At 39.0% G+C, this 26835-nt stretch overlaps 1 protein-coding gene across 1 annotated transcript in view; it reads right to left on the reverse strand.

Annotated features, from left to right (window-relative positions):
• Nucleotides 1–19025: 19025 nt before the first annotated feature.
• Nucleotides 19026–26835, reverse strand: part of COL5A2 (collagen type V alpha 2 chain) — a gene marked incomplete at both ends in the record, with an annotated part of 31864 nt that continues 24054 nt past the window's right edge. The window contains 6 exons of the mRNA XM_084264581.1: nucleotides 19026–19172; nucleotides 20079–20303; nucleotides 22199–22386; nucleotides 23302–23593; nucleotides 25538–25645; nucleotides 26097–26150. Of these exons, the coding sequence (XP_084120707.1) occupies nucleotides 19026–19172; nucleotides 20079–20303; nucleotides 22199–22386; nucleotides 23302–23593; nucleotides 25538–25645; nucleotides 26097–26150 (1014 nt within the window). The remainder of the gene's footprint in view (nucleotides 19173–20078; nucleotides 20304–22198; nucleotides 22387–23301; nucleotides 23594–25537; nucleotides 25646–26096; nucleotides 26151–26835) is intronic.

A 26835-nucleotide genomic window follows, 5' to 3' on the forward strand; every position in this document is an offset into this window, starting at 1 on the left:
TGTTCTATCCCCTTCTCTTTTATTCTTACTTTGTGGATATTTTTTGATATATATTAATATATGAAACTATATTAAGCTGTATGTACCTTAATATGAGTATAACCCAAGTAAAAACATCCTGAATGTGATGCTTGGACTTAAGAAAAAACTTCTGCAAAAGAGAATTTACTCTCCGCTTATTTCATATGGAATAGCACTTCATTCACTTGATAGTCCTTCTATTATGGTTTGCGCTCCAAAGCCCATCAGAATGAGTGGAGTCCTTCTCCTGGACCAGGTCCTTGAGTGTTTATGCTTGTGGCAGACATACTGTCTTTTCTCTTGATCTTTCATGATGCAAGAAAAACCCAGTTCTTGAATCAGTACGTGTTTTCAAAATCACTGTGGAGAATTTCTTTTCACCTGTAGAATGAAGATATGTAAAATGTAATTACTGTAATTACAGAGGGACAGAGATTTTGGAAAGATTCTTGTAGCAAATTTTCTCTCTTATAATCTGTCCTACATCTCAAGTCTAATCTGCTAGCCTTCGGTGTCCTGTTATAAACATGTATGCTGGTGCATCAGCTAGATCCAGTATTTTATGCAGCACCTGCATATAAAGAAAAGCTGTTTCATGATGTCCATGTATGTTGAACATGCATCTACTTTTAACCTGTATAGTAAAAATCAGATTCTGATTTTTGATCCTTAAAAAAATAGGAAAATTCAAATGATACAACAGATTTATCCATTCTAAAATATTTTTTTTAAGTTATCCTTTGTTGTATGGTAGGTGAGATAGTAAGCAAGAACACTTTTATATTTAAATAAACCGGTGTTTATCTTCTGTCGTATAGTTATACACAGGTGCAAATTAGAATATTGCTGAATTAAAATGAAAAGTGGGGGGGTTATTTAAGGTAACATTAAAGTCAATTCTTTCCATTGATTGTCTAAGCAAAAAGTTTTAAGGAAATACCACCACCTTAAGGGTATCTGGCATGACTGATTCAAGAAATCACTGGGGGTGTGCATCTATAGCAAACTTCTGGGGCAGAGCCTTGAGTAAGGAATGCGTGTCTTGTGTTGGATGCATTACAAACATTGGGCATCCAATCTGCGTAGGTGGGGTATAATGTGAACCATATGTCTGTGTGACAATAGGGAGTGAAAAAGATCAGGTTGGAAGTGGTAGGCCCAAGGATCTTCTTCACAAGAGCAGATCAGATTGGAGTGTGTAGAGGTTGGACCTAAATCCACCTTCATGAAAAGAATAAAGTCTGGTTGGCTTTCAGAAGGAAAGATCAACACATCAATGCCAGTAAGCATGTGCTACTGTTTCAGGTAACAGAACTCACACTTCTCTTTACATTTCTTTTTAGGGTAGTCCAGGTCCCCCTGGTAATGCAGGGCCTGCAGGCAAGGATGGGCCTCCTGGACCCTCTGGTAGCCCTGGTCCTGCTGGCAGTCCAGGACCTGCTGGAATAAGAGGTGAGCCTGGCACGCCAGGTGAAAAAGGACCACCAGGCCCACGAGGAGAAAGGGTAAGTACAAGTCCAGCCAGGGACCATTTTACTCATTGACAGAGATTATGTTTGTCAAGAAAAAGAAGCCACCTATCGAATGTCGAAGATCCTCAGCATTGACTGATCTGACCTTTTCCTAAACAGGGGGAGATGGGACCACCTGGTTCTCAAGGCCTCATTGGTTCACGGGGGAGCGTAGGTTTGCCAGGTCCACGTGGCATAATTGGTCCACCTGGTTCGCCAGGTGCCAAGGTGAGTGTTTTTTCACTTCAGCAATAGCCTCAAAGCTAATCCAACAACTGTAATCCAACTGCTAAAAAAGCTTTGTGTTACAAACAGTAATCAAAGTGCTATATTTTTAGTCCAGAGAATACAGAATTTACAATGATTTTTGTTTACATCCATGAGATCAAGCTTTAAAATGTCCAGTAACAAGCAGCTGTGAGATGAGGTTGTCTTTAATCTCTATTACAAAGAGTCCTGGATCAGATTATCTAGAAGTATATAACCAACTTCACCCACTTAAGAAGGATGACAGGCTCTGAACACTCCTTGAACCAAGAACTGAGTCATAGTTTCATCTACTACAAATTGTTTGTCTTTGCTTAATTTTTCAATATGTTTCTTGCTTAAATATTATGACCCAAACCTACAGGGTCAAACACAGAGGTCCCAAACAGGAAAATTGTTTCACCTCCCCCCAGAAGAGGTGGTGTGAGGCTTGGTTTGTATTTTATTGCTAATATTGTGACAGACCAGCACTTTTTTTGTTAACTGCTTTGGCTATTGGTTTTGGACACATAAGAAGAGACATACCTGTTTATTACTTCTTATTGAAAAGACCAAAAACATTCCTTGAATTTCATGGCCTTGCATGCATGTTCCTGGCAGTAGAAAGAAACCAGTTTGTAAGTACTCCAATTAGGAAAGATAAAAACTTGGACAATCACCAAAGTCACACTGGACATTCACTTAATTAGATGGCATCTCATAAGTACGTTATCTGCAAACAAATCTTTTTTCTTTCTCTTCAGGGTGAAGATGGTAAGCCAGGCAGCAACGGTGTCCCCGGAGAACGTGGTGCTCCTGGTCTACCAGGCATTAATGGACAAAGAGGCTTGCCTGGAGAGCCTGGCAGAGATGTAAGTGTACCTGTTACACCTTCCTGCTAGTTTGTGGGCTACAAACAAGACACTTGGGGACTACATATGCTTTGAGGTTCACACTCCCTCAAGTGCATGATGCACAGGGTCCTGGGCCGATTACATCCTCATGTAAGGTGGTGTAGCCTGCTGTCTCTGCTATACCTTGTACTACCTGTGGACCAGGTCTCTGTCACACTTGGACCTGAACAGACTGCACTGCCTGTGTGCCTAGAAAATAATGCAGGTCTGATAGATCTTTTATGGGCCACTCCACCTCCAGGAACTCTTCCATCTTAAAAGCATTCTCTTTCTTTGATGAGTAAACTATTTAAGTTTACTGGGGAAAAAAATTCTGTCTATTCAGCATCCAGCTTATCAACAACCTGTACTGCTCTTTTTTTCCAGGGTAACCCTGGCTCAGATGGCTTACCTGGACGTGACGGAGCTCCAGGAGGCAAAGTAAGGAATCACCAATGTCTTCAGATTGCAAGACAACACTATACGTAGCTAGTTCTCTGCAATGTAACGTGTTCCTTGTGCTCCACTGAATATACTCTTTACATCGTGGTTCTGTAAAACATTACATTTCTTATCCTGTCAACTGTGACTATCTGCAGGGTGACCGTGGTGAAAGTGGCTCTCCTGGACCTCCAGGACCTCCTGGTCACCCTGGACCTGCAGGTAACAACGGTGCACCTGGAAAAGCTGGTGAAAGAGGATTTCAGGTAAGACCAAAGGAAATAGCTTACTGGTTATTTGCATACCTTTTCCATTGCAAACCTTTTCATTGCATGCTGTAATATAATGGAGGCTTGGAAGAGTCATGCATTTGTAGTGTCCTATTTTCTTGGCATCGAAGACCTCTTTTAGAAGAGTGTGGAGGAAAGACATCACAGTTTGTGTTGCCAATATCTGTATATAAATGAAGCTCTAAATCCACATACTCCTTAGGATGGCAAAGAGCACATCATCCCACCAGGCTCTCTCTTAACTTCTGTTACATCTGGTGCCCATGCAGCACAAGTGATACTATTTAATTAAACTAAGGGAGTCCTCAAGTTATTTCTGAGAACTGTTAACAGCAGCAGAGCTTGAGCACGGAGCACCTTACAAAATGAAGAAGGGGTCTAGTGTACATGGTATGTGTCAGTGCCTACAAGCAGCTGAGTAAGAGTAACATAGTAGGAAAAGGAACTGGCAAAAAAATCTTGCTGAATATATAGACTGTGTGGAGCTTCCCCTTGTTTCTGAAAGGCTGCTGGCTGGTTTTGAGCATACTGCTTATCTGAAAAAAAAAAAAAGACGCAGTCTAGTCTAATCAACTCCAAGTGACCAATGCCATCTTATTTTGTGACAGGGTCCACCTGGCCCTCCTGGCTCTGCTGGTCCTGCTGGTGCTCGAGGTCCTGCTGTAAGTCATATTTGAAGTATTTGTGACATCATACATTCACTGTTTCCTTTCACTTGTGCATTTTTTCTTATTTCTTCATGTATTCCTCTCATTGCAAATCAACTCTTAAAGGGTCCTCAAGGTCTTCGTGGTGATAAAGGAGAACCTGGTGAAAGAGGCAGCAATGGCATAAAGGGTCACAGAGGATTTCCTGGTTCCCCTGGTCTCCCTGGTCCTCCTGTGAGTATTTTGCATTGGATGGGGAATTACAGCTGTTCTTAGTTCCTCTAGTTTGGGTCCCAGGTAACTAGTTAGCCTTCATTAATTTACAGTGTTTCCTAAAATCCCTTTAAGCTACATGTCTGCCTTTCCACTTTTCCCATTCTTTTAGACAGGCTATTCCTGATTAAATTGTAAAATTAGAAATAGGTGGTTGAAATATTTTGTCTATTAAAAATCTGTGCTAGACAGATATCTAAATCCATGAAAATACTAATCGGAGTCCAAAGACCTCTCTTCTGTCACACAGCTGTAGTAATTGATATTAGGACAAAATAGGCATGAAATTGGAAACTTTGTGAACTGCTGAATTGTAAACATACAGACATTATAATTTTGATCAGCTTCTTAATGGCTAAAAGAATTGAAGGGTAATAGACAGGCATGGCCTAGGGGTTTATGACTGGTACAAATTTTAAGAGAGATTTATAACAGAAAGAACTATTAATATCACTCAAGATACAAGTGAGAATCAAGGAACCAAAACTAACCTAGTTAAGCTGCCAACGCTGGCAAATGATGGAAGCGTTAACTATAAATGCCACCAACAGCAACCTGCTGAACACCACCCAGAGCCTATTATCTCCGTAACATGACAAGAAAGTGTCCCATGAAGTCTTGTTTACACTGTAATAGCGAGATGATTAATCACTGTTATACATATGGCTCAGTTCTTTGTGGTGCATACATAGACCAAATTTAATGCATTTGAAAACATAAGTAAGTATTTGTCAAATATTTAAATAACTTTACAGGTAATATGGTTTTATGGTAATATGCAGCACTTTCACCTATAGCTATGTATTCTTATGAGTAAATCATTTCATCCAGAGCTTGCTGATGTCAGATTTTTGTGACACACTTATATATGGTTGAAGAATGGCATCCATTCTTTCTTGTAGCTGACATTTCAGTGTCACTATTTAAGGGACATCCAGCTAGATAGAAAATATTACTGGGAGGTGTATGACTGACTTCTCTTCACAGGGTCCCCTGGGTCCACAAGGCGCAATTGGAAGTCCAGGAGCTTCAGGTGCACGGGTAAGAAACACTCCTTACTTATCAGAACTGGGAGGAAGACACAGGCTGTTGAAAAAAAAATAAAAGTACTATATTTTTTTAAATTGGCCATTTTAACAGGCAACACCTGAAGAGAGACACCTGATAAATCATACAGAAATGTTTGAAATCTCTCACAAAGTACTTATGAAATGGACATTATCAGGTAAACCATTTTTACTGTATTATGTATGTTCAATATTGTTCTAGGGTCCCCCAGGACCAGCTGGGCCACCTGGAAAGGATGGTAGAAGTGGCTACGCAGGTCCAATTGGTCCTCCTGGCCCTCGCGGTAACAGAGGTGACAGCGGCCCTGCAGTAAGTAAACCATGCACACAAACAAACAAGAGTTCAGGGATTATTCTTGAAGCATAGGGTGCTCTCCCACTCGAGTATCTCCCTCAAAGTTCTGTGCTTCATGGCCAGAGTTAGTGGTGGGATTTATCCAGCTATCAAGGCTAAAACAAAAAAAATACAGACTGTTTGTAGTTTGGTGTAACAGCTGATGCACTGGGTGTCAGGCTCAGATAATCACGGACTCTGTAGAGCGAGAAGGCAGGACCTCCTCCTCAAGTTCAGCTGCCCGGGAAGCTATGAAGCAGGTTTCCTAGACTCCTCTGGAGAGGCCAGGAATACAAAGGTCACTGGCAAAGCCACTTCTCCAAGAAATGGTTATTCTCTAGATTTTGGTGGGAAGGGTTTCTTCTACTTCTCAAAGCACAGACAGGAGGACAGTCATAGCTTGATGGAATCAGGAAAAGAAAATTCCAGTTTTAGCAAAATGAATGCTTGGGAAGTCTAAGAGAAGTTTATAATGTAGCAAGTGCTATTAAGTAATGAATAAGCAAACCAAATGTTTATGTCAGAAGTCTCAGTTTTCAGGATTAGGGCCCACACAGAATTTCAGTTTTAACATATGATTTTACTCAGAGCTATGTTCACTGTTTGTTTAGGGTCCACCGGGACAGCCCGGTCTTCCTGGTCCTGCTGGTCCTCCTGGCCCCTGTTGTGGAGTTTCCTCACCTGAGAAAGGTCCATTTCCATATGAATATCGAGATGAGCCAAAAGAATATGATATCAATCTGGGTGACATCATATCTTCAATGAAAGCAATTAACAATCAGATTGAAAACATCATTAGTCCTGATGGGTCACGGAAGAATCCAGCTCGTAACTGCAGAGATCTGAAATTCTGCCATCCTGAGCTCAAGAGTGGTATGTTAGGCTTCTATTTTCACCAGTAGTAGAGATGATACATGTAATAATAATTTTACACTTCAATTTACTATGCATTTACATGGTATATAGACTGTCTTCAACTCAACATGATTGTATGATTGTAAGTGAACGTTTGCTTAAATAATTGTGTAGAAAAAAACCCACAAAAAGTATAAATTCCATGTTTGTTTCAAATGCCAGTCATATTAGAGTGTTCACATGAACTCAGTATAATTTTATATCATCATAGTTTCTGCAGCAACTCTTCTGTCAAAATTAACATGCTTCCTAATTTGGCTCAGGAATCTGGTGTAGAAATAAGTTTCACCATTATGCAGTCAGATTCTCCTCCAAATATATTGTGTCCCTTAACATTATTACTATAACGGTGGTTTTACCTCTAGGAGAGTACTGGATTGACCCTAACCAAGGCTGCAAGATGGATGCTATTAAAGTATACTGTAATATGGAAACTGGCGAGACATGCCTTAACGCGAACCCCAGCACTGTGCCAAGGAAAAACTGGTGGACCAGCGAAAGCAGTGTAAAGAAACATGTTTGGTTTGGAGAATCAATGAATGGAGGCTTCCAGGTAAGAAATTACCCCAGCTAACAGCCCAAAAGGTGTAGCACACAGATTGTACGTGCATACATTGTAATGTCCTAATAAATACTCCTGAAATTAAACCAAGCTAAGCATTCAGTGTGTGAAATAATAACGATGTGGACTGTCCCTAAATGTGACTAAACAAAAACTTGTTGCTTACGTGTTGTACTCTGCAGTTCAGCTATGGCGATCCTGACCTTCCAGAGGATGTCTCAGAAGTTCAGCTGGCTTTCCTCCGCATCCTCTCCAGCCGTGCCTCCCAGAACATCACCTACCACTGCAAGAACAGCATTGCCTATATGGATCAAGCCAATGGAAATGTTAAAAGTGCCCTGAAACTGATGAGCTCTGTGGAAAGTGAGATCAAGGCTGAGGGAAACAGCAAATTCACATATGCTGTTCTGGAAGATGGCTGTACTGTAAGTAAACAAGAATTTAGTACAGCACTTTAACACACTCTGGAGCACTAGACCCATAAAAAAGAAAGAGGGAGCTCTGCATGACCTGGGTAAGCAAAGGGCAGAGTTATACCTAGTGGTTGAGAATTAAAGCTTGTACACCAGCAGCACTACTCCTGTAGTGAGGTGCATTCCCATTTGACTCTGAAGCAAGGAGATACCTACAAAGCACAGATGTGAAGTCAGCGATGCAAATTTTGATCCACCCCATGGCAACTCTAAAATTAAGAGTAGTTAAGAATCATCTTACTCATGCAAAAACAATCCAGGCTGATTGTGGGAAGGGGCAAACAGAGTCATTGCTCTGGTGCAACATTGCTTCACTCTGCCTTGCTCACTGCGGCAGAAAGCACTGGAGAGGAGGAGTAACATCAACAAACGTGCTGGTCTGTCAGCATCTCTGGCCCTTTCAGTAGCAAATACAAACACCTCCTGCTGCTTAAGGTCCCTAAAGCACAGCCACCACTGGCATATGTTGCAAACATGCCCTTTAAGGATGAATAAGGGCATCAACTTTGCAGCCATTTCTTTTAACATGAACATAGAGTTACCTCATTACTGCTGCCACTTTTCAAATAGAGTAGCTGTTTGTATCATCTCCCAGCTCACAGAGCCTATTTCAGTCCTAAGTCAGGGTTCTGGCACCACTCCAGAGCTCTCTACTGTACATCAGCAATGTCTAAAACTCCAGAAGACCTTGCATAAAAGGTCCAGAAATGGAGAATGTCCTTCAACATGTTCATTTCTGAGACTGCAAGCAGTTTTCAAGGTATTGAGAGGGACAGATTAACATGGACAGTATCGAACAACTGTAGGAGAACTTTCACATGCCCCAACACAGACTTATCTAACGTGTTTTTCTTAATTTTCTTTTTTAATGTCACAGAAACACACCGGTGAATGGGGCAAAACAGTCTTTGAATACAGAACGCGCAAGACAATGAGGTTGCCTGTGGTTGATATTGCACCCTTAGATATTGGTGGTCCTGATCAGGAATTTGGCGTGGACATTGGCCCGGTCTGCTTCTTATAAATCAAAGATCCTGCTTTTTCTGAAATCCCAGCAAACAGATTCACACTCCAACTGTGCTCCTTTGTTTCAGCCTTGTCAGTTAGTACAGGTGACCATCTGTATCCCAGTTATTTATTAACCAAATTTCTGGGGGAAAAAACAATTTGAGATCAAGGGTTATTTTTTCGCTATTACACAAAGTGCAGTAAAAATGCTTGTTTGCTCTATTTTTTTTTTTTTTTACAAAATTCCATCTTCAAAACATGTCTCCGTGGTGCTATAATAAAACTTCAACACTTAATAAAACAACACTGTGTTCTATTAGTTGAATGTTAGCCAATTTACAAAGCACTGATTGCTCCCAGTACCAAAGTTTACCCTTCTTTCTAAGATACAGTCCATAAAGCTAGAAAGACCTCCCTGTTTCAACTACCTCAACATGGACAGAAACTGGGATGAGTCTGGTGAGTCAAACCAAAAAAAATCAATCAAATCAATCAAAATACATTGGTCAATTCAGTGGAATCATTTGGTACAAAATTGTATATGTCTGTACTGATTAGCTGTGGAAAAGTACAGTGTATTTTAAGAGTTTATTACCTTCACATCAGCAGTCACCATAATTTTATTGTTGGATTGTATTCTGTTATCAAAGGTGCTTCTCTACTTTCCTGTCATTGCTGGTCAAGACCACTAAAATTAGGGAAGTGTAAAAGACTAATATGATGGTGCTAATGTATTTTTCACTCCTAACTCTGCAAGTCAGGGTTATTGACTTGCTTAAAAATAAAAGGTAAAGGATTTCAAGCAATTGCAATTGTCTCCTGTCAAACATCATCATTGGCATGTCACAGTTATCATAGAAAGTCCTAACTTTCTCCCTTCATTCTGTAAAAGTCAATAAAGATGCAAAATTGTGAATTTCTTCTGTCACATTAACACATTTATAGTGTTGAAGGTTAACCATCTTTGTAAGCTTTTATATGGTTGTTGGTCTATTCCTTACAGAGACACATAATAAAATATCTTAATAAAACTCCTTGTTGTTTCATAAAACTGACTTTTTAAATTTATTTTACTACTTCTATCTTTTCAAACATTAATAAGGCATTAAAAGTTGGTAATCCTAAGGGTTGCAGTTCATGGAATCACACTAGGACATATTTTCTTTACAAGAGCTTAATCCTCCCTCCTCCCAAATCCCTACGCCTTGCTCTAAACAAGCAGGCAGTCACAGACTACTCTTCTTTCAGGTGGAAGCTCAAATAAATGGCCAAAAGGGTCTCCTACAGTGCAGGCCAGAGGCACTAGACATTTGATGAAGCCAGCAATCTAAGCATCTTGACATTATTTATGTCCATTGGAGCTGCACAACTAAGTCATCCCAGATCTCAGCAAACACTACAGCAGATGCAATTACCACAGTAGTGTGGTAGTTCAAGCCAGGAGGCAGCAAGTAGATGCACACCAGACTCCAGGCTGTGAAACCTGTAACAGAGGCAGATAATAGGCGCTACTCACACCTTAGCAGCACAAATGCAGTATCAGCACAGGCATGACTGTACTTATGGAAACGTAAAAGAACAGTGGCCAAGAACTCATAAAAAAATACTGCCTTTCTCAGGAAACCTCCACGTTTCCTGGGGAAAATAGGTACTGTTTATGGAAGGTGAGAATTACCTGTGTACAATAACACTAATCTAACATAAATGACATGGTTTGAACTCATAGAGCAGAGTTGAAATTTTATGAAAGCAGCTGGTAAGAATGCTGGCTGGCAGACAAAAATCATGGGGAAAACCTTAATCCCCACAGCAGGAAAAAAAAATGTCCCTCTGAAATCTGCAGTGCTACTCTGGCTGAGTGAGTGGTAGCAATTTTTCAATCTTAGAATCATAGAATCATCAAGGTTGGAAAAGACCTTCAAGAGCAACTGGCAGCCCTACATCACTATAACCACTAAATCATCTCTGGAAGCATCACGTCTACCTCGATTTTTAACACCTGCAGGGATGGTGACTCCACCACATCCCTGAGCAGCCTGTTAAAAAAAACTGAAGGGTTTGGGTTTGGTTTTTTTTGGGTTGTTTTTTTTTTTTTTTAAGAACTGAAGTTCTGAAAACTGAAGGTTTGGGTTGTTTTTTTTTCTATGGAAAACATATAGTCATCAAGTCTTTGATTAATAATTACTACTAATGAAAGATGATTACCAGAACATTTGCAGAAAACACAAGGAAATAGCCAAAATAAGCATAAGATAAGCATAAAATAAATACCTTCTTTATTTTCAGAGGGTCGCTTATGAAGCCACCATGATGTTTATACTTTTGTACTTTTATAGAAAGGTCTTTGGGAGATAAAAAAAAATGTGAAACAGAGCTGTTTAACAAACAATAACTAGCTTAGAAAATAAGGCAGGTTTATCTTTGGAAGATTTACATTCTAATCCTAATTTGTTACTATGTCAGCCTACATGGCATATATCATTAGAAAAAAAATAAAAATGTGAGTCTTACCTGACACTTCCAGGCTGGCATCATGTCACGTTCCCAGAGGACAGCATTTCTGGGAATAACTCCCTTTCACACTGGTAATTAATGAAGATCTCTCCAGGCTTTATGGAAACACCAACACCTGCTTTCACACTTCTGATAAATTGATTTTTTTTTTTAGGCACATAGTGAAGTTCATCTTCCTTTGGCATATAATTTAAAGTTGTCTTGGAGAAAAGTAAAAGATAATACTGTAGTCTATGTACCTGAAAGGGACACATGAAGTTGAAAGAGAGGCAGAAACAAGCAAGGAAAGAAGGGGTCCACACAGTAGGAAGCTTGATATATTCCTTATTCTGATCTACAGGTTCTTATTCAGCCATGTGTTATGCCCATTGATATTCGTACACTTCATAGCACCATAGTACTATGGCTCTTTGTGGAAAAGAAATATAACCCCAAAACGCTGTTTCAAAGGGTTCCCAGGGCACACCCACAGCTTTAAGATACCACTAATTTAGGTTTTAATATCTTCTTGTAACTTAACATTATCACCTAAAAGTGCAGCTCTCTCATGGGACAACAGAGCTTTTCTTCTGGTGAACATGGCCTCCCTGATTGTTGTCTGCAGCATAGGGACTATTTCAACACCTACTTCCCACATTATTTATGGAAATTATGTTTGAAAAGACCAAAACTACACCACCCACCTGACAAACGCTTCTCTAGCAGAAACACTTTGCTGTCTAGCTGATTAGATCCCAACTGGAAACAAACTGTGTGCCCCAATGTATCACTCACAGCCTTATCTGCCTGTGGGCCATAGGGAAAGCATTCTGCATGGCCAGCATATGTAGCGGCTGTGCGGCTCTAGGCACTGATTTACAAACTCCACAGGCAGCCCTGAGCAGATGCTGCGTGTGACATCACTGCAGCAGTGTGGCCTCAGCACCATCTCCCCCTGCAGCCCCCTCCCCTCCACCGCACTGGAGGTAACCACTGAGGGACAGCTACCAGCAAGAGATGAACCATTCGTTGGGTTTGGGTCTCCGGGTCTTCCCTTCGTGGCAAACGTGCAGCTTGGAGGGGTGATGGTTTCTGGTTTTGGATAGCTACTAGGAATTTTTTCTGGAAGCTGCCTAACTATCAACAGCTTTTCTCGATAAAAACAAGGAAGTTAACCATTTAAATAATCAACATAATTTGTAACTCTCACTTTGTTGCAACATCAGCTAATTAAGCCTCTATTTGCAGGCAGTAAGAAGGAGGAAGAGATGCCTGTGAGAATTTTGAATTCATGAAGGGGAAAGATCTTCCCCACACACACTTTGCCATGGCATCTTGATAGCTTCAGTAGAGAAATTTAGTTTACTGTTCCTTGTCAGCTACACATCATTTATATAAGCTAGAAAATGTGTTATGTGGGAGGCTTGGTTGTTACTTATGATGGTAACACAGCTTCATTGTGGTCACCAAATCGTATTTCTTACTACATAGAAAATGCCTATTTCAATTAAGACAGACACCTTAATGCCTTTTTCACAAAAACCTGTTTCTCGTCACTGGGAAAGATGTCAGGTCTGGCCAGCTCCAGTTTCTAAATAAAGTACCTCTCTCCTGGAAACATGAGTAACAAGGCACTTGTTGCACCAATCTTAAGATGCAGCAATATATAAATTATTTTCCTTAGTATTCAGCATTTTAATTCAACATGTGCTGGTAATCAGGTGTCCTCGATTATATCTTCGTACACTCTTAAAAAAGCAAAGCCGTAGAAACCTAGATCTAAAGTATTAGAAGAGAAAGATATTTTGCAGGAGGTTATAGGATTTGAAAGAAGAGACACTTACTGCACCTCTGCCTAACTGTTTCCTGGGATGTAGTTCCCCCTAAACTGAGAGATTGCTGTTTCGGAATGAATGATGCCCACCAGAACAAAAGCCCAGTGGGTCTTGTCTTGCCACTTGTTCTTTGTCTCACAGTAGCTTCATGCTAGCTTCGGTCTTCTGGAAGCATTCACCGCCTGAAATCCATACTGCTGCTTTCCCACCACAGCAGTCACTCCCACTTCTGACAGCTCCTTCCTAGGAGGCCACTTGGAAAACGTTGGATTTTGCCGTTGCCTTTGGTAAAGCTATGCCTATCCAAAATGTCTTTCTGCTAGAGGAGGTTCATGAGAGAAACTGCATGACCCCCTTTCTGTATACCCTTAGGCCTGCACAGCTCTGGATTAAGGAACAAACTTAAGTTTTATTGCTGAAGCCATGGTGGATCCATGTCCACATGCACCAAGAACGCAGTCATTAAGAGGTCACTGATGGAGGCACTGGAATGTTCCAGTTTCAGTGGGGATTTGTGAATGTTCCCATCATGACTCAGATTTCAGTTTTGCTATCTTTGCTACAGTAACTCCAAGACACCTGAAAATGGCTACTCATTCCTCTTCTCAGTTTGGTAGCATCTGCAAAGCAAAGACTGAGATTCCTATCAGGAAACTGCTGAATTGATATGCCAGCAGAAGATGCTTTTGACTTACTCTGAGGTCTGTGTAGAATCACACAGCATGATCTTTAGAGGGCAGAAGCTCCTAAATGACGATGGTGACTACTAAAAATGTCCCAATCTTTGGTTAGTGTCATGTTTCTTTGTCACAGGGGAGATTGTTCCTTACTAAACATGTAAAAATATTTTGCTGAAGTTTCTGGAATTGTAATGATGTTCTTGTGTTATAATTTGGTTTTTGTCAGATTAACCACTTCATAGTATCAGATTAACCACCTCATAGAAATAAACAACAAATTCACAAGAAAAGTCATCTTTTCTACTTAGTTTTCCCTTTGTGACCATATGTACCCTCTCTGGGCGCAATACAGGCAGGTAATTCTTTAATATATTTCATCATAATGGTTCTCACTATCTCTGACACATCAATGAGCATCACTTCTGATTTTAACACTGGCTAAATTTCTGAGTAACATGACAGCAGGTAAAATAGGCTGGATAAAGACATGCTACCATTTAAGAACCTGAATCTAATCCCCTGGTACCCATCTAGCAATCTAGCTCAAGGCAGCTCCTTTTTGGCTATTCTGAACTCAGCAGAGTACACTTAAAATCACATATTTCAACAAAATCATTAAACTCCCAGCAAGCAAATTGCAATCCACTAGACATAATAATCCAGAACCATATTTTTTTCCCCTGCAGCATAAAGACAGTTTGGCCAATTGAGTCTATGTGTCTACAGTTTCTTTGGCATTTCTATTTCAGCTACTGAACTACTGATTTTACCTTTTGTCATGACTTTTTCAATGATAATACCATAATCGTCTAATACCATATCTTTTACCTTGTCTTCTCTATGGTATTTGCCTCCTTACAGAAAGTCTTTCATTTCTCCGTTGCCATTTCTACATTTCCATTCAGTTCTAATTTTCCTTTTGCAATAGGCTTATGCTGTCTTCCTGGAGCCCTTTTCTTTTTGTAAATATAGCCTCATTCAGTGAGATCAACTGCCTAGTCAGTATTAATCCTTCAGTATAACCTTCAATTCCTGAAAAGATAATTACATTCTTTTTAAAACAGAATGTTTTTAAGGAGAGTGTTTACCAGTCCCATAACTACTTTATCTCCCATCTGACACTGATCAAAAAAAACCCTAGGGGCTCTTAGCCAAACACTAATACAAAAATAACGATTTTTTCTATTAACCCACTATTACTCCTTTGTAAAGTAAAAATCTTCCTCCCTCTCCTCTAATTGCTTGCTATGCTTTCTAGACTTTGGCTGTATCTCCAGCTATACCACCGTGATAATTTTCTTTCTTGTGTTGCTTGATGCAGTCTTCTACCGCATGTAGCACTACCAGTACAGTAGTATTAAAAACATAGAGCTCAGTATTTACAATAGCTATGAAGAAACTAAGAGCTAAGCAAGGAAGGAGTTTGGGAGAGAGGCCATGAGATTTGAAACTACGCTCTCATTCACCTAGGGACAACAGAGTAACCAGAGGGGAGCACCAAATTAGAACGGAAGGGGAAAGGTTTGGATGGAAGGAGCATGGAGGAGATGCAACTAGAACTGTGCCAGCCTTTTCAAGGAGCGAACTTTCAGCCCGAATGCCAAGTTTTTCGCAGTCACTCTGAGGTGCATAAATCCCAAACTGTGATTGAAAAACCCCTCTTGCTCAGGGAGAGCTTAAACCATCAATTCCTGTCTTTGGCTTATTTTAAGAATCCAGAACTGATCAGTGTAGAGAGCTCTTTACAGGAAGACTGTGATGCATTAGGGAGGCTATGACCATGTTTGACAGATGCATTCAGAGCTGGGCTCCTCCAGGAAATACAGAAGGAGCAAGGACTTTTATTCTTTCTTTTTATAATACTAATATTACTTAACTATACAATATATAAAGCAATATTAATACTGCCTGATGAAACCACCGGGTGTGTTAGATGATATATCCAATAAACTGTATCACTGATCAGTTCTGTCCTCTGTATCTCTTTCTGCTCAAAATAAATTAAAAGACAATCAAGCAGGAATAAGAGTAAAAAGCCTTGGAGAAGACTACTAAAACCTTTACAAACTATAATACATATCTTAAAAACAAATATATTTTGTAAGTATATACATTTTATAAACATGAAAGATCATGAAAACTAATCAACAGCAAAATAAGGATATGAGCAGCCACACCTGAATCTCAGTTCTTTGTTCGTTGTGATTGCAGATAAACTTTTTTATTTCTGGGGACATTTATCATTCTTCAGTGCACACTGAGCATATCTGAAATATCTTTCACGTTTTCTCACTGTGGGCAGGTCAGTTATGGAAAACAATAGCAATAACCTACTCTTATAACTCAAATTTAAATCAAATGCCATCTCTGCTACTGTATCATCATAACTACTCTAAAGTGTATTTTCTACAATTTCTGAGGCCATTTGCAACAAAGAACTGCACCAGATGTTATAAATAGGTGATATTTACTCAATACTTCACAGATTAACAAACCCTTTGCAAATTATCAGCTCGTTCATTCTACATTCATGAAATTACCGCTGTATTTACATGAGGCTAAGCTATGCTCCCTGTTGAAGAGGTAAAGCAGTTTAGAACAGTGAAACTCCACATCCCCTTTTCTCTTTTCTGCTTAAAAAGTCCCTACAATACTTTGAAGAATGCTTAAACAAGAGATGTAAGACTCAGTCAAGAGAAGTGAAAATGTGTGTACAAAGACTACTTGGATTTCCTAAGACCTTACACTTCTAGCAAGACTTCGCTTCAGTGATTCTCTCCTGATGGTTTTTACAGAATATCACCTTAGAGTGCTTTCTAGTTAAAGCTCTTTTTCAGTGCTCAAAGCATCCAGCTGAGGAAATACTGCACCCTTCACACAGAGACAGAGATGAAAGGAGAGACTTGAAAAGAAAAAAAAGAAGTATCCTTCATAACTAAATACTCTTCTTCAACAACCTCACAAAATATTTATTCTAATCAGGGATTGTAACACTCAAAAGAAAATCAGAGAATAAAAATAACATTCAAACATGCACCTGTATCCCAGCCGTTAATTATCTTGTGTATCTGGAGAAATGTCCTGTAGAGGTATGAACACAGCCACTGGATATCGACGTTTACATAAACACCTTTACATAAAGACCTTGGAGTGAGTAACAGGTTATTCAGGGAAAGTAACATTACCTAAAACTTCTCAAGGATCCAGTATGATAAGCTAAATCCTGAGTCACATGTTTATAGAAACTACTTCATGCTAGAAAAAAAGAATAAATCAGAGTTTCTGCTCGGTTAATAAAAGCACATGGGTAACATCAGTGTGAACCTGTCAACTTCCCCATTCCAAGTCCCTACCTACCCTGCATGGACATACAGGTGAACAGCTGGAAAATTGAAAAGCTCCTACACTTTCAGGAGGAGGAATGTAAGTTCTTGCCTGCCTTGCTGCAACACCATTTTAGGGCTTGTCCAGAAACTGTTTTCTTTCACCGATAACTTACACTGATAGTGGGAATTGAATAATTTTATTTAGCTTTGAATAAAAATTCTCTTTCCCTAGAGTCTGAAATAACCACTGGTCAGATACCTTCAACAGGACAGCTGGTGAGTACTTCATACAAATCAACACCTCTCTTCTAAAAATCCTCACAAAGAGGGGATTATTCAAAATACCTTTATGTTCTTCTGTGTAAAGTTATTCATAAGCATGCATTGCAAGGGAGCTGTTCAAATAGCAACAAAAGTAAATACTTCTATTTTTAATTTCCTGTTAATAAACTGATATGGGACACACTGGAAGGAATTCTACAAAAAGGAAACTACTTAAATAGCGAGAAGCATGTATTTAATTAAATGCTTTGCAAAGATACATGAATAAAGCTATGTGCATGACTTTCTTTAGGGATGGCCCCAGCTGTTTATTTTTATTTTTTTAAAAGGAACAAACAAAACATGGAAAGCACAGATGCAATAAAGAAACAAAACTCCTATGCCAGTTTGTACCCACATACTTTACAAAATAAAGCATGTTAGTGGTACAAAACATTCTATATATTGTATGACCAACAAATAAATGCACTGTAACACTGTTCTCTCAAACACCATAAGCCTAACAGCTAAGCTCAGAAAATGACATTGACAGTAGGCATCTTTATTTCATCAGCCTTCTACAGAGTCATTTAGCACCATCACTTTTTTGTTGGGTTTTTTTTTTGCCCTGCCTATCTCTTTTCTCGAAATAACAACAGAAGCATAGCACCTTTTACTAGCTAAAGTAAAAAAAGGAATATAAAATGCATCCCAACTTCCAGAGATGAGGTAGCTCATGCTAAGAAATGATGGAACTTTCTTGCCTTGTCAGCGCAAGGTAAAGAAGTGGAATTACTGGTGATGCATGTCTGGATGCCAGCTAAAACAAATGGATTTCTAAACTTTTTTTTATTAGCAATAGGTCTGGTATACATATGAATGATTTGCAACATACATAAATTGGTACCATATATAAGACATCTGTATAACTTGATGCATAATGGCTTCTTCAATGGGGAAATACTGGAAAATCAACAAGTACTGGGTTTTGAAACTTAATTCAAAGATTAAGAACAATTCAATAGAATTACGCAGATACATGGTGAGAAGTAAAGCCTGGCCTTAAAATTTAAGATATGGGTCATCCCTACCAAAAACTCATATTTACCCCAGAAGTATTTTTACTTCTTAAATAATGGAATGCTCTTCTGAGCAGACCATGACATAGAAATGTGCAGAGAAGACAATGCCAAATTAGTATGATCTTGTCTGAAGAGATTTTCTTACAAGAGATTTTCTTACAAGAGATTGCTAATGAAGACAGTCATTCTGTTAATGAATATAATGCTGGCAACCACAGGAAGACAAACTGGAGTTGAGGGAGTAGGTATGATTGAAATATAGCCAAGGGTTCACAAAAGTGCTCTACTTTTCTGTTATTCGGTATGCATCGAAGCAAAAGAAATAATCCTTTGATCTTTACATAGTCTCACATTGAAGCTGTAAATTTTTAATACCTTTAAATTTTGAAATAATTTTAGGCAAAAGCAAGGAAAAAGATTCATATTACTTTTAAAGGGTGGTCATCAATCCTCTTAAAATTGTACTGTTGTACTAAAAAGTTGGTTTCAAACGGAAGGTTTATAAGTAAAATAAATATTCAAAAGGAGGCTGGGCATTTAAAAAGAAGCATATATACAGTGCTGATCCAATATCAATAATTACTTCAAGAGTCTCAGGATTAACTTCAATCGGTCTAAGTTCATGAGTTTAATTGCTGCTGTTGCTGGGTAATTTCCCCCCTTTCTCTTACACAAAGCAAACTGGCCCAATTTCAACTCCAAATTCCTGGTCGGTACTGCCAATGTCCACTGGTGCAATATCTATGATAGGTAAGCGTGCCACGTTCTGTGTTCTGTACTCAAAGACAGTCTTGCCCACATTCCCATTACGTTTCTGGAGAGGAGAATGAGAGAAAAAAAGAAAAAAAAAGTAAAACAAAACTTAGGCAAGAGCTTGTCAGAAACAGCTTGAAGTCCACACGGTGAGCCTGTTGCCTGAGGTCATTCAGCGACATATCAGTGTATCTTCACTGACCAACACACCCGTCTGTACTGCACCTGGATTATATCTTGCTTTTACAGTGATGAACAGGCCAGCCAGATTGACAAAGCAGGATTTTCCCCTCAAGATGCATTGATTTTTCTTTAGATTATGAAATTCTTCTCTCTATGTTAATATGTGCCTGCACACACATTTTTTGGTCCCTATTTGAAGCACAGGGAGTACTCTATATTATTTCAGGTGAAAAACTAATTTTAGAAATATTTTGCCAGTATCTCAGACTTAGCTGAGAATGCTAAAACACATGGAAAAAATTTACAAGCTGCTTTTTATGCCCTTTAAAATTTTGGGGGGCATATTTTTTTGGAACATATTTTCCTTTGCAATTTAGTCAGTCTTTGGACCAATGGGCTTCCTCCAGTGGGTTGCTGCAATACTGTTACCCATCTGGCAGATACATGCTTGAGGTTATCTGACCTCTTTGTGTGATTCCACACAGAGGTACACAAACACTGGAAAATGCAAAGTAGCAAGATATCTATCTCCACATGCTTACTAGTAGCTAGTGATTTGTAAATATCCTCTAAGCGATGGAAAATTCTAATATGTGAAGCTAAAATTGTAGTATAATACCTATTTCATCAGTTACTTCTACAATTCATGGCAGAATTTGGCAGCATTTTAATTACCCCATTCTACAGATTTTTCTAAATTCAAAAGGAACTGGAACCATTAGACAACACAAAAAAGATAAAGGCCCTTTTTCTCCATAACAAATTACAAAAGTCCCAAACTTACAGAACAGCTGTCATGCAGAACAGTGTATCTGAATCGACTGTTTCCCTCCGCCTTGATCTCCAGGTCATTGGCCCCCTTCAGAATTACAGCTTTTTTCAGGTTCTTAGTCTGGTCATCCATGTACCCAACGCTGTTTTTACAAAGGTAAGTGATATTCTGGGAAGCTTCCTTTGATAGGAGGCGCAGGAATGTCATCTGAGTGACAGCTGTATCCCCATACACAAACTGTGAAGATAAGGAAACAGATCAGCATACATTATGTGGAAAGTCATTAACAGTTCATGAACTTTAGAAACATCTGTCATTATCATATCCCAGTCCAGACATGACTAACAGAGGCCCTATTACATAAAACATAAGAATGGTTTCTTTTGTAATTTGCTGCCAGTTGAGGACAAAGAAATGTAGACATCCTGTAACAGGGATTATTTTGGAGAACTTTGACCTTAAAGCTCCGCAGCTGAATAACTGAAAGGCAGTTGGGTCTCCACAGATGTGCCAAGTTTTGGAATGAATTCTGTCTTCTTTTAAAAAGGAACTCAGTAGAAGACCAAGCTTAAGTATGAAATAGTGCTTCAGAGCCACCCTAAACTAGGTAAGAAGTATCAACCACAGAAAACCGTGTACCTGCTATATGGCATCTTCAGCAGCTTGTTTTCTATAGGTTCTGTATTGTATTTAAAAGCATCACAGTCTGAGAGTTTGATTATATAAAAATAACTATAGATTTGCTAACAGACTTTATCAATTAAGTGACTTACAGGGATAATTGAAAAATGTGCAACTGTTTCTATAAAAAGCAGAAGCAAATTTTCTAACAATAAAAAAAATTCTAAAATTCCTGAGGTATTTTCCCTAGCTGGGCAGGCTTCATTTTATTCATGGTATGTGAAACATTGAGAAAAAAAAATCACAAATTACTAAAAATCTATACAGTTATCTGAAACCAGTGAAGAAAAATAAAAGAACATCTTATACACTGACACTGTCATTTTTTTAAAAAGTGTTATCTTTGTATAGCAATCTCAGACATTTATTATTTAGAATCTGTAAGGAATACATACAACTATTACACAGATGTGACTGCTAGTTATCAAATCTGACAGTGTTTCTAAAAATTAAATACTCTTTTATAATATTCCTGAATGTGATTTCCTCCTCCAACAGCATCTGACTTACAAAAACCCTATGTGTAGCTCTGCAGCCAGCTAAACATCAACTGTGACATCCTGGGTCATGGCACGTTCTCCTGAATTTTGTAATAAGTGAAAGCATCTTAATAAAAGTAATCAGTATTACATCTGTTCTCAATTGTTGAAGTTCTGGACTGGCATCATGAATTCAATTGACAACGCTACTATTATTTTTACAAACCAAATACTTATCTTAAACATTTCTTACTTTCCTATGAAATAAGAAGTGAAAATATACACTTTTGATTTGATGAACAAGTAATAAAAATGGTAAAGGTTTGTTATTTCATTATACGCTTTGCAGAGCATAAACTTCTGTTGTTTGGCAGGATTCATTACATCTACTTTTAGAAGTTTTAGAAGTTACTACAGAAAGAAAAAACAACAGAATGCTAAGAGTGGAGTTTTTGTCTGCCTAGAGACTGATGCATTCAGCATGGAGCATTCTGACACAGACAATAACAATGATACTTTTTTAAAAAATTGATTATCTGAGAGCATTAAAAAAGTAATTTTTGTATTTTTTAGCATTAGAGAGCTTTTTGGAAAAAATCAGTAGAATTCAGTTAAATCAGTAGTGATTAAAATCACATATTAAAGTCAAATATTACTTTTTAATGCCAAGGATAGTGAGTTACTGAAGCAGACTGCTACAGAAGTTGAAAGGATCCAGAGAAATTTCTTTGGGCAATGGTACACTTATAGATACCTTAGATGTACCTGTATCATTATAGGAGAGAGCTGGGAGATACAAGTCTCAGCTCTCTCCTATAATAACTGTATGATAACCAATTGACTATAAGTCAGTCAGTCAACAGTTGTAATGTTCTGACTGTAGCAGAGTCTGTTCAGAATAGTAGATCAAGTTCTAAAAAAGGAAACAAGTTTCATACAAGTCAATTCTTGACATGAAATGTATTTAGTTACCTGTGATCCCCTGTTCATATCGAGGCCATACCAAACAGGCTTTATGTCAGGTGACCTGCTGGCCCACCATGTTTTACGTGGTATAGTAGATGGGTTTGCAGAAATACAGGTCTCTCCAGTTTCCATATTGCAATATACTTTTATAGCATCTTCAACACATCCCTGGTTAGGATCAATCCAATATTCTCCTGCAAAGAATAGAAAGCATGATTCCGCTACATTATTAGCATTCTTGGAATAACTGGGGAGATAAAAGCAAAAGTACAACATGACAGTACAAAGCACAAGGAAAACAAACATCTGTTTCATATAATCCGATGCCTACTTTGATGTGCACATCAGGCACGCTATAATATAACTTCAAGATACAGGCCGATTAGTAGTTAAAATTTTTCAAAGCTGGAGAATGCAGACTTCAAAATTAGTTAAGGTTGTTTAAATCCATTGCAAAGCTCCTGGACACTCCATGTGCACAAAGAACACACAATAACTAGATGACAGTTTTCTCTATATATGAGGCAGCCCCTCCTGATGTTTATATTGGAAAGCAAAGTTTCAGGAACCAAGGGAAAAGGCTGGTAAGGCATGCCAAAAATTATCTCTACCTTCCAGTCCATTCTGATTCATCACTGGTAATCCATAAACATTGGGGATAGTCCTAAATGGCACATTAGCGTATTAACATCTACAAATTGCTGCTATGGAGCAGCAGCAGATAATGCTGGATGAAAAACACTCACTGGTTTTCAGCCCACAAGTAATGTTTTGAGCTAACAGCAATAAAGCAGATATTCCTAACTCCTGTACCAACCTAGCTCTGTCACTGTGTAAGTGGTACTCCATGATGAAAACATTTTCAGAAGTAGTATTCCACAGAAGAATAAAGTATTTCAGATTTTAAAATGCATCTGAATTAATACTGAATAAATATGGTATATGTTAGAATATATACTTAATTGGCAAGAAGTTTTCAAGCTCCTACTGTGAATGTCAATTTAGACCAACACAATTTGGATTGGATATTTTTTCCAGTGACCAAGTATCCAGTAGAAATAAGACAGAATCATAAGGCACGTAGAGAAGATGGTTATGTTTATACACACCACTCTTCTTGGTTGGGTGGCACAGCTTCAGGTCATCACAAGTCCGTGCTGGGTGTTTCTTTGAACCGTCTGGGCTGCGCATAGTCTCAATCTGGCTGCTCAGTGACTTCAGTGTGGCATGGACTCCTGGGTCTGTTTTATTATGATCATCTGGGGCTGCTTCATCTTCAGTAAACTCTGGTAGTGGATCTGCCATAGCATCATCATAGTGTCCCATAATGTCACCGATGGCAGCAGTGAGATGACCTGGAGGTCCTGGAGGGCCAGGAGGACCAGGATCACCTGGCGGACCCTAAGGTTAAAAAAAAACCATAAGTAAACAGAGTCAACAGAGGCACAGCGAAGTAAATACTGTGCAAAATGATAACAAAGCCAGCAACCGAGAAAGCTAAACTTCATGGCCAGTCACCCTAACACACAGGGAAAATCCAGGTATAGCTAAATTAACAATTCACATCTCCAGGAATAGGGATGAGGGATTAGAGCTAGATGCATGTGACAGATTTTCTCTGCCTGTCTTAATACCTTGCTCAATTTCTTCTTACTCCTGATTCCACACTCAGCAGCTGGAAAAAGTCATCAAGGAATGGCTGTCTCCTTCCATTTTTAAAGCCATCTATCCCTCCTTGTTCAATCAAATCCCTACCTAATAACTTCATTTCTTAAAATTCCCAGCAGCTGTTGTTTTTAGAGCCATCTAAAATCCCTGCTTCCCCTGAATCTCCTCAGGCATGTTTTCAACTGGTAAAGCCTGGACAAAAAAAATGGCACTAGAAATAGCTTTACATTTATGCTGCACAGTGGTGAGCTTTCTGGCCACAGGTACGTGAGACAGAAGCTACATCGTTCTTACTTGGCAGAGCAGGTGTTTTCCTGGCTAAGGATGTTTTTCTGAATGGAAGGTTACAAGGTCCTTCTGTCAACGTGAATTGTGGCACTTAGGGAGGTAACTGAGTCTTGAGACAAAGTGTATCTCGCTCTGCCAGCTCTTCTTTGGCAGCAGAAAGTCTGTAGCATACCTGCATTGGAAGTTTGATGCTCTGGTGCATCAGATGGTATATCAGAACATTGCATTTCCTTTGAGAGTAATTACTTCAGAATTCATAACTAATGCTCCAAATGTTTACTACAGAGCACACAACCAAAGTAACACATGCTCCATCTAACAAATTAAATATTAACTTTTATTTCTTGCTTTGTAGTGCCAATTTATAGTTGCAGCAAGCCACCATGGAAAGCAACACTGAAGTTACTAGCATTCAATATTTCTCATACTATCTCACTCATTATAGAGCTGACAGATCAGGATACATGTTTTATTATGCTCTACCACACACTATTCATTCAAGTCTTGGTGCCTCAGGAGAAAAAGATACCAATAATGGGCAGAAACTCAAATGAAATAGGCTGAATGATTAACATTAACACAGCAAACACCATGTCTTACAAGACAGAACACTAGCAGAAACAGCCTTCTGTGTCTTGCTCCTTATTTTATTCCCCCTTTATCCTACCTTTTCTACTTCTTCACCAAAATAAGCAATACCAGTCTTTTAATTATTCACGAAATCATCCAGATCAGCTTTTTCTCTCATCCCTATAGTTTTCTAACTTATCTTCTATGGGATAGCATAACTTACATTTTATGACTTAGGGTACTGTGACTTGGCAAATGTGGAATATGCCCAGGGCATTTAGCAACAATTTAGAACTTCATTCAAAAAAGGTGAAACTCATTTTTCATTAGTTGTGAATCAGCTCACAGTTGGTGTCTGTAAACCTCAGAACAGGCTGGAGAGTCTGGGCTGTTTGTTTGGACTAAAAGATCTCCTTAATGCAAGGCACGATGAAATATGCAGCTGACATCAGTCATATGGATGATCTAATTCAGTGCCCATGTATGCTTAGGCCTGAGGTTTTAGGACCCAACTGGCCAAAAAGCCATACTGAACTGCATATCCAGCAGGATCTGGTGGGCTAACCACAGAAGTGCCCCAGGTTGGAATAAGGAGAGCTCGGATGATGAGACTGAGATGGTCACAGGTCCAGAGGAGGAAAATGAGTAAGAAATGAGCCCTTTCAATACAGAATTACACAGAGTATTTGTAGGAAAAACTGTATCAAATCTTGCCATTTTTCTTGAGGTCATGGATGTTTGAGAAAGTGATGCAATGGACTGAAAAAAGTAGTCATGAATTGAAACTGAACTTTTCCCTTCATATTCCGATCAACTTACCTCAGGCCCAGCTTCTCCTACACTCCCTCTAACACCAGGAGGCCCAACTGGCCCAAGTGGACCAGGACTTCCATCTTTGCCAGAAGGACCAACTGGACCTGGAGGACCCTAGAAAACATAAAAGAAAGAAGGAATGTATTTTAGCATTGAATATCAAAGTAGCTGCCATTGTCATTGGGAACATCCAAGAGAGTCATGTTTCTCCTTTACTTTTCAGTGAATGGCATACATGGCAGTATGAAAGGCAGAGTAGCAATTAGCAGAGCTGCCACAGAAATGGCCTTGCATCAGCTGCAGCAAAAGCATCTGTGAAAAGAGACTGTAGCTCTAAAGCTATGCTGGACTGACCTTTACCTAGCTGTAAACTAGGCTTATGTGAAAGCTTTACTATATTAAACAAGGCATTGTCTCTCAGCAAAGGATAGTAGGGTAATCACCACATGATCCTGAAGTCAATAAAAGCCAGCGAAATGAAAGCAGACCTGAAATAGAAACCTGGCAGGGGAAAAAAAAAAAAGCATCAGCAAGGAAACTGTTACACCTGAAACATTATACTCACCCGAGGACCAAACGGGCCTGGAATGCCAGGACTGCCCTGTTCACCAATAGGACCCTAAACAGAAGAAATTATCATATCATGCTAAAGCATACTCCTTCAATTTTGAAGACTTAGTGTGTGATATACACAATTCTTTATGAATAGGATAATATATGTGAACAACAGGTAGAACCCTTTCTCCTTTACAATTCATTTCCACTCTATTGCTCTGTATTGTCACAAAGACAGTGCATCAACTGGAATCACAATTTAGATTAACAGACTTTACTGGTGCTTGGCTAATGATAAAGTTGCTTCTGCAGAAAAGCATTGCTTTCATGACATTTAGAATTAGACTGGCTCAAAAAAGAGCAACTGATACCACTAATATGAAGTGGAAAGGCAATTTGAGTGTTGGGGTATTTTTTTGACTCTTCTGCATGCTGAAATTTCCAGCTTTTGCACAGGATCAGTAAACAAATGTAAAAAAAAAAAACAACCCACCAAAACCAAAATCTTTCCATGGCATTTCCATTCAATTACCACTCAAATCACAAAGTTCTTGCAGATACTATTGAGAGAGACTCTCAGAGTCCTCAAGGGATTTTGCATTTGATTCCTTGACTTTTCAAACACTGGCAAAACACATTTCACACTCTAATCTGCTTATCTGAAACTACTGTGTTATAATCTTGTGCTGACAGGTCCTAGACTATCAGTGATCAGTCCCTGCAAGACTCTCACAAATGGAGCAAGAGTA

The sequence above is a fragment of the Gallinula chloropus genome (genome assembly GCF_964237585.1).
Source record: "Gallinula chloropus genome assembly, chromosome: 5".
NCBI lineage: Eukaryota > Metazoa > Chordata > Aves > Gruiformes > Rallidae > Gallinula > Gallinula chloropus.